This window comes from Alexandromys fortis, unplaced genomic scaffold (genome assembly GCF_014885135.2).
Source record: "Alexandromys fortis isolate MF-2015 unplaced genomic scaffold, M_Fortis_MF-2015_v1.1 scaffold_129, whole genome shotgun sequence".
In the NCBI taxonomy this organism is placed as follows: Eukaryota; Metazoa; Chordata; class Mammalia; order Rodentia; family Cricetidae; genus Alexandromys; species Alexandromys fortis.
In genome coordinates this window covers 4,571,171-4,580,506 of record NW_026068022.1, presented here as the reverse complement: position 1 = coordinate 4,580,506, position 9,336 = coordinate 4,571,171, and the positions used below count along the sequence as shown (strand labels likewise).

Here is a 9,336-nt window from a genome sequence, read left to right as displayed (position 1 = left end):
TTCTACCAAAGGCAATTTATAGATTCAATGCAATCCCCATCAAGGTCCCATCAAAATTCTTCACAGATCTTGAGAGGACAATAATCAACTTTATATGGAAAAACAAAAAACCCAGGATTGCCAAAACAATCTTATACAATAAAGGAACTTCAGGAGGCATTACCATCCCTGACTTCAAACTCTATTACAGAGCTTCAGTATTGAAAACAGCTTGGTATTGGCATAAAAACAGAGAAGTTGACCAATGGAATCATATAGAAGATCCAGATTTCAACCCACAAACCTATGAACACCTCATGTTCGATAAAGGAGCTAAAAGTATACAATGGAAGAAAGAAAGCATCTTCAAAAAATGGTGCTGGCACAACTGAATGCCAACCTGTAGAAGAATGAAAATAGACCCAATGTTTTTTATGTGGGTGGTTATGTGCATGCTTAGAGAGTTGTTCGTGACAGTGAGTCTGTTCTGTGGATGCAGTCAGCTCATTTCCTCTGTGACTTTATCTATGCTGCTGTATCTATTACTGAAATTGTCTCCTAGATCTCTTCAGACTCCAACATTATGGACAGCATGTCATTTCTCCCTCTTCAGTCTTCATCCTCATTACCGCCTTGAAGACATGATCAACAGAAAAGTAACACAAGGCTTTCTTCAGATGGGCCTTTCTCCTCACTGCTTTCATTCTCTGCTATGAATTGATTGCCTCCATTTCTGTTGTTTATGTGCAGCCACTCCATGGATCAGAACAAAGTGGTTGAGTTCTACATTGGGATGATCCCCATGTTGAATCACCTGTCTACAGTCTGAAAAACAAAGATGTAAAGGAGGTTTCAAGGGAGGCAACTGTTAGAGTATATTCATTGGATATGTTCTTTGAATTGAAGAGAACATTTAAAGTTTTCATATACTATTATCATCTGTAGGACCTGCCAATTGATGTGTATGTGGTTCTTTAGATTAAGAATACTGTGTTGTAATCTTCACCTGTTTTTTGAGACAAGGTTTTTCTGTTTAACTCCGGCTGTCCTTGAACTTGCTCTGTAGACCACGTGGCTCTGCCTCCTGAGTGCTGAGATTTAAAGTTGTGTCACCACCACCCAACTGCAATTTTCAGTTTCAAACACATGTAATCTGTCTGTTTGGGAGGTAATTATATCTGTTGTATATCCTATCTATCTATCTATCTATCTATCTATCTATCTATCTATCTATCTATCTATCTATCTATCTATCTATCTATCATCTATCTATCATATATCTATGTATCTATCTATCATCTATCTATCTATCTATCTATCTATCTATCTATCTATCTATCTATCATCTATCTATCTACTATGTATGTATCTATCATCTATATATCTATGTATCTTTGTATCTATCTATCATCTGTCTATAATCTATGCATCTTTGTGTCTACCTGTCTGTCTATGTATCTATCTATCTGAGATAGTCATAATAACTGTTATTGATTTTCTTCAGATGTCATCCACTTCTCTTTTACTTAGTTTATTTAGCAAACAATAATCTGTACTTACAACGTGTCAGATCTCATTCTCGGCATGTTACTTTCATTAGCTCACCCATTCCTTAAAACAGCATAGTGAGGCAGTCCTATTAGCCTTAATTTAAAAACAAGTAACCTGAGGCCCCACATAAGTAAGTAGCTAACCCATAAAGATTGTGCTTAGAATATAAGAAACTGTTATTTGAATCCAGAGTATTTGACCTTTACAAATACATTATTCTTCCACTTAAATTTTTACAGCAGTTGTATGATGCCAGAGATTAAGAATTCCCTCACTATTAGGAAGTTCCAAAAGATTGCTTGACATATATGATCTCAACTTTGTTTTAGGTTACTTGCATTTAGTCTATACCAGGAAATACATTGATGCATGGGCTACAAACTCTATGCTTACTTGGAAGAAACAGGAGTGCTAGAATGAACTTTGTAACAGAGCCCCCTAGTGGTGAGATAATCTTGAGCCGCTCCGCTCAGGAGGTGAGGAAGGAGAATCAGGCAGAACTGTAGATGGGGCACAAAAGAGGAAAAGAATCAGTGGCTGGGGCTACAAAGGGCAACAGAAGTAGGGAGGAGTGGAATACATAGGACAAAAAGAATCTCAAAACAATGTTTTGTTAGAAAATGTCACAATGGTATCTAGCACATTCTATTTTAGAGTTTAAAAACTTAAAAGTTGACTATCTTAATGCGATCTAATAAACATTCTCTCTAATTTCGAAACAAGAATTCACAGTTTCACAGTTGTGTTTGCGATCCTAATATCTGCCATGTGTGCCTCAGTTACAGCTGCTGTCAAACTAAGGCTAAGAACCCAGTGGCACCAACAGTTCAAGTAAGATGAAGCTTTGCCATTCATTTACCCATTAGTTTATTCGGTATTTTATTCCATTCATGTCAACTTGCATTTCAGTTTACTGTGTTCTATGACCCAAGTAAAATTAGGCTTTGGTACACCAGTTGATCCATCTGCAAGAAACTTCCAGCATTCACAGGTGAAAATAAAACTCTAACTATCTAATTTCCAGTGGCCTAAAATCAAATACACAGTGTTCTCACTCTCTCTTTCTCTGTGTCTCTCTCTCTGTGTCTCTGTCTCTGTCTCTCTCTGTCTCTCTCTGTCTCTCTCTGTCTCTCTCTCTGTCTCTCTCTGTCTCTCTCTGTCTCTCTCTCTCTCTCTCTCTCTCTCTCTCTCTCTCTCTCTCTTTCGCAGGGGGTACAGTGGTGATGTTAGCCTTTGAGTTCCAGAGTTCCAGTAAGGCTTTTTGGAAATGGATTAACAAGGGATGGATTGGTGTCTGCAACACTGAATGGCTGCTGCACTGGTGAAGGGAGGAGCATGCTGAGTGGGGCTGTGAGGGACTCTTGGGGCAGCAGAGAGTGGGCATGCTCAAAATTTTGAAAGGAAAGGAAACACCATGAGAGAGAGAAGAGGAAAAGACCACATCTAAGGTCTTTAAAAATATTTTATTTTTATTTTAAAAATCATGTTAACAAGGTAACAGGTTTTCATGCATATTTCATCTTGGTTATTTCTCAGTCCTCTTATATTCATTATGACCCCCATGCCATTGTATCCTTTGGGCCCCAATATTCTTCTTACCAGTTAGTTCTTCACCATACCACTTCCTTAAAGTCTCACTTACCCCAAGTCTCATGGGCCCTTTTCTAGTCAGAGAATAGAATCTTTTCAAGTTTTTATGAAGAAAGTAATTTATTTGTATATATGGTTATGGTGGTAATTTACAACATGATTTGGAAGATGAAAAGATGGAAAAATTCATCAGGGATTGTATTTATTAAGCTTCCCCTGGAACAGAATATATATATATATATGTATATATATATGTATGTATACATACACACAAATACTTTGATATTTACATTTATGCACCTATATTTACTATTGTTAATATATTTATTTCAATATTTATTATACATTTTATATCCATGCTTTCATTTTAACTATACATATAAGGGTGTTATATATGTATATATATATAAACTTTCTCAAATTATATATATTCAAAGTACACAGTCTGTTACGTATACAAACAGCTTGAAAATACTGGCAAGAGTTGAAACGGCAGTCTAGAGGTCTAGCGTTCCAAGAGATCCTCTTTGGAGGACCTCAGGCTTTCTTTTAAGGCCTTTAAATGATTAGACAAGAGCCATTGATATTAGGTATTTTCTTTTTACAACTATCAGTTTAAATGTCAAGCATGTTTCAAAAAATAGCATCAAAGGTACATTTGGACTAGTGTCTGACCAAGCACCTGGGTGTCACACTCTTATCAAGCTGACAGCTAAAGTTAACCCTTTTACTGGAACTGTTTATGAGAAACTGACTGTGAAAGAGGTGGGGCTGAGGCAGAGTCATTGGCAATGAAGACAGAGAGAAGTAAACAAATCTTGGCCCCAAACATGCAAAATTTTATAACCAAATGTAGGAGTGCAAAGAAGGAAGATAAATAAATTACTCTCATGCTTCTAATCTATAAAAGGATTGAGTCCCAGAGCCCCTTATTAGAGAAGGTCAAGCTGGAGGTCAAAGGGAGGATGGAGAATGGTAAACACAGTGGTGGTCCTTAGTGAACTTAGATAAATTAAGACTCTTAGGAGGAGCTGGAAAGATGGTTGAGTGATACAAACCTTAGTAACCAAGAACCAGGCACTGGGTTTCATTTCTAGCACCACAATGGGCAATGAAAGATTTTTAGGAGAGTGCGTTAATCAGGGATTTTGCATCCTTTCTTTTCAAGAGAAGCCTACTTCTTACCCCAATCCAGAGACCAGGGACCCAGAATAGAATGTTACGAGTTCACAAAACCCCTTAGAAGCAGTTACTAGTACTCCAGGAAGAACAAGTCCAGGATACAGGAGCAACACTTATAAATCTGAAAATAACTACAGGAAATTGATTTGTCATTTTCTCTTGAAATGTATCCCCAGAAATGACTATTTTTACCACTCACATTGCAGAAGGAGTTACTATTGAAAATCCAGAGACCTTAATCATTTGCTTGTTCCATGATTGTAATTTTTAGCAGATAGCTACTTTTGAAAACAAATGACTGAAAATAAAAAATAATTGTCAGAAAATTATTTTTATAAAAATAGTTCTTTTATTAATCATAGGTTTATTTAAATATCTTACATGTAACACTATGAAAATATGATTTATTACTTAATATATGAACATCCACCCTCTACAATTATAAAAGGTTTTCAAGTGGCTAATTATATATACCAGGAGATACATTTCAGCCACATGCACTTAGTTTTTTCCATTATTGTGTCAGTAGGATGTATTTACTATATTAAATCTTATAACAGACATCACTTAAGAGAATATTTTCCTACCAAGCTGTCTCTTCAGAGCACCCTTAATCTCATTATTTCTGAGGCTGTAGATGAGGGGGTTCAGCATGGGGATCACCACCATGTAGAACACAGACACCACCTTGTTCTGGTCTGTGGAGTAGCTGGACTTGGGCATTACATAGATGAAGGTGATGGTTCCATAGAACAGAGTGACAGCAGTGAGGTGGGAGGTGCAGGTGGAGAAGGCCTTCTGGCGGCCCTCGGTGGAGCGCATCTTCAGGATGGTGATGAGGATGTAGGTGTAGGAGACGGTTATGACAAACACTGTGACTATAATGACAAAAGCAGAACAGAATGAGGCAGGAACTATGGGGACATTGCCACTAAAACAGGAGAGCTCTATCAAAGGAGCCAAATCACAGAAAAAGTGATTGACTCTATTTGGTCCACAGAAGAGAAGAGAAGAGAAGGAAAGAATAAAAGAGGAAGCATTAAGGAAACTCCCTATATAAGATCCTACAAGCAACTGGATACAGACTCGTGTGGACATTTTGGTTGAATAAAGCAGTGGATTACAGATTGCTACAAAGCGATCATAAGCCATGGTGGCCAGAAGGAAGCATTCAAGTGTTCCAAAGAAAGCACCTGAGCCAAGCTGGATGGTACACCCAAGGAAGGAGATTGTATTTTGCTCCACCAGGAAGCCGACAAGCATATTGGGTGTGACAGAAGATGAGTAGCCTATGTCAGTAGAAGCCAACTGACTCAGAAAAAAGTACATGGGATGATGCAGCTGGGAAGAGACTCTGATGAGAAGGATGGTGCTGAGGTTCCCAGACACAGTCACCAGGTAGATGCACAGGATGATGATGAAGAGGACGACTCTAAGTACTGGGTCATCTGTTAAGCCCAATAAAACGAACTCTGTCACTGCAGTGTGGTTCCCATCCTCCAGGAAAGCCATGGGATGATGTAGCTACTGCCAGAAAAAGGCTGTGATGGTGACATTCCAGGAAAGGATTTATAAATATGTAGCATCATTTTCATAACTCATATATGAATACTATTATAAACAGATATGTCATTTAAGAAAAAATTTCAGGAAAATACATTGAATAAAAATTTAAACTAACTTTTTAAATTTAACTTTTATTTTATGCCACAGTTTTAGAATTTATATATTTATTTGCAATGAACCTTCTCATATTTCAAAAATTGTTTTTAACAACAACAACAACAGATAATTTGCTTCAAGTATGCTTTGTGGATTCAACTTTGAAGAAAATATTTCCTTAAGTGGTATTTATATAAAATATATAACATTATATATACTTAGATGTTGTTAAATGTGTTCAAAGGACTTTGAAGACAGGGTTTTTAAAAGGAATCATAAATATAACAAAATGATTACAACTTCTAAATTTAGGGTTATGTGATAAAGATTAGAGGAAGCAGTAATGCTTCCTAAATGCTTACTAAATCACCAGCCTAGAAGTTAAAATTCATGTATAGCTATATTTTAATTTCCAGGGGATAATATTAAGTACTTTCACTGTTTCTGTTTCATAGACAAGGAAACTAAGGTTAAAAATGTTAAGTTACTCACATCAGTTAACACAGGATGTAGATTGGATTTGGGATATCAGATGTAGGCAAGTTGAACTCATTGACTCATTCTGAAACTCATGTATGATAAATGAAATAATCATGTATGATAAACAAAATCATCATAGCAGCTAAGTGAATGCTTACTTACATAGTCACAGTGATGCTGCTTAACAATGTTGGATTCTTCAGCTTTCTGATGCAGAAGCCCAGGGTGCCACCTTTGCTGTCTAGTTCACAATGCCTGTGGGTTAAATAAGACTCTCTTAGAATAAATTTTAAACTGAGAAGTCAGATACTTTTTATAGAACAAAGAAAATCTAGAAAGGAAGTGAAAGCTACAAGTGAAGCCAGTATTTAAACTTTAAAAATGCTTCAATATTTCCAATTCAGCCATAGCTCTCTGAAATCATCTTAAATATCGCATGACTAATATCTCAAATAAAACTATCAAGTTATTTAAACACGCTAAAATCTTTCCTACTGTAACAATGTTTCAATTGAAGTGTGGCGATAATAAAACTTCCACCCTGTTAAGAAGTGGTGCTGGAGAGATGGCTCAGTGGTTAAGACATTGTTGTTTTTGCAGAGGACCTGGGTTCACTTCACACACACACCGCATGTCTCAGCACTGTCTGTAACTCCAATTCTAGGGGTTCCACGGCTCTCCTTTGGCCTCCGTTGGCACCAGGCACCCATATGGTTGCACATACATGCGCACAGGCACTCACATAAACACATAAAACAAAAAAATCTTAAAAAATTACGAAGGATACTCAGGTTTACTCATCTAGAGACCAAATTGAATCTCATTCTTGCCACCCTACTCCCACTCCACCACAATTTGGCTTTATTTCCTACTCTTTGCCCAAAATGTTTGGTGTCTGGGATGCTAGAGTATCTGTATAATTAATAAATGAAGCAAGTTTTTCTAAAAGAAATTTCCTAAAGGTAATTCCAAGTGCTTTGAAATTATCCACTAGTTTAGGCTTATTGCAGAGTGATAAATTTACATAGTTAGACATCATGCGGCTTCTGGTCTTAGAGTTTGTAAACTGGTCGTGCACACTCTACAATGGAAATTTAATTTATCCCAGCTGAAATTGTTTTCTCCCTAACTGCTTGTTTTATCTGCACTACTGTGAAAGGAAGGCTTTTAGATGCAGATACCATTTGAAGGAGTAGTTCTCTTCAGAGATAGATGGAAACAAGCAAGATTTGATCACAAAAGCTCAAATCTTACCTCTTGAAAAAAAGAATTCATTCATCTTACAGTTATTAGTACATGACAGCCATGCTATCTTTTATAATGTTTGGCTGAGGATAGGTCTCTGAAGATCCCAGAAATTCAGAAGTAAATTCAAACCCAACAGGGAACATGATCACAGCCTCAAGTGAATATTGAGTTCAGTTCATATGAACACATCTAATTTTCAAGGATTCTGTCCATCCTGAAATGTCTATTTTAAAGTATGCAATGGCACACTTCTATTTAATGATTACAGTGGGTGAAATACACATATTGTGCCATTCCTAAATATTGGCCTTAAGTTTACTTTTTATTTCAAGTTACCCCACCAGTTTCTGATGGGTTCCAAACTCAGTGTCACGTAGATAGCCCTATGACACTGAGCAAAACAAAATGGGAAAGGTATTTGTCAGGAAGAATGAACACCGACCAGGATCGGGTGGAATAGATTATGTTGAGGGAAGAGTAACCATAGTTCATTATATTCATGTTTGAAATTGTCAAATTATGAAATTGATTAATTAAAAAAGAATACAAAATTGAAAATATAAATAGGCAAGATTACATCCAACACCTCTTCATTTTACAAATAAATGTTTACAGTACATAATGCACATTATATAGTTGAAGTGCAGGGAGGACATAAACATAACTATTTAAAACACACACATATTTTTTTAAGATTTATTTATTTATTATGTATACAACATTCTGCCTCTATGTATGCCGGCACGCCAGAGGAGGGCACCGAACCTCATTACAGATGGTTGTGAGCCACCATGTGGTTGCTGGGAATTGAACTCAGGACCTCTGGAAGAGCAGCCAGTGCTCTTAACCACTGAGCCATCTCTCCAGCCCCCCCACATAATTTTTATAAGTACTTTCAATTTATATTAAATACTGAAGCTAATGAGTAAAATATTTTTTTTCATGGATTTCAGACTTAAGTGAAAAAAGAGTTAGAATAAACCAACTTTATAAACACAGAACATGCCAGGATGAAGAGATGGGCCAGTGGTTTAGACACTTGCTCCTCTTGTAGAGGAATGGAATTTCAGCAGCAACATCCATTCAGGCAGCTCCCCGCTGCCTTTATCTCCAACTTCAGGGGATCCTATGCCCTCATCTGGCTTCTGTGGGAACCAACCCATTCATACATGTGTCTTCGGGTTTCTTTTGCTGTGATGAAACCTCATGACAAAAATGCAAGCTCCGGAGGAAATGGTTTACTGGGGATCCACACTTCCACATTGTCCATCTCTGAAGGAAGTCAGAACTGGAGTGCAAACAGGGCAGAAAGCTGGAGGCAGGAGCTGATGCAGAGACCATAAAAGGGTGCTGATTACTGGCTCCCTCCCCATGGCTTTCTCAGTCTGCTTTCTTATGGAACCCAGGACCACCGGTTCAAGGAAAGCACCACCTAGATGGTCTGTATCCTGCCCCATCAATCACTGATTAAGGAAATGCTCTAATGGCTTTGCTACAGCCTGATCTTCTGGAGGCACTTCTCAATTGAGGTCCCTTTCTCTCAGGTGACTTTAGCTTGTGTCAAGTAGATATAAATCTAGCCAGCACACACAAACATATGCACACAAACACATACACATACATAAAGATAAAATAAATAAATCT

The 9,336-nt window shown here is 37.3% G+C and overlaps 1 protein-coding gene across 1 annotated transcript; it reads right to left on the bottom strand.

The window, feature by feature from the left end:
* Positions 1–4,869: 4,869 nt before the first annotated feature.
* Positions 4,870–5,814, bottom strand: LOC126514391 (olfactory receptor 469). The gene has a single exon (XM_050163286.1). It carries the CDS (start codon positions 5,812–5,814, stop codon positions 4,870–4,872), a length of 945 nt encoding a protein of 314 aa, XP_050019243.1.
* Between the last annotated feature and the right edge of the window lie 3,522 nt (positions 5,815–9,336).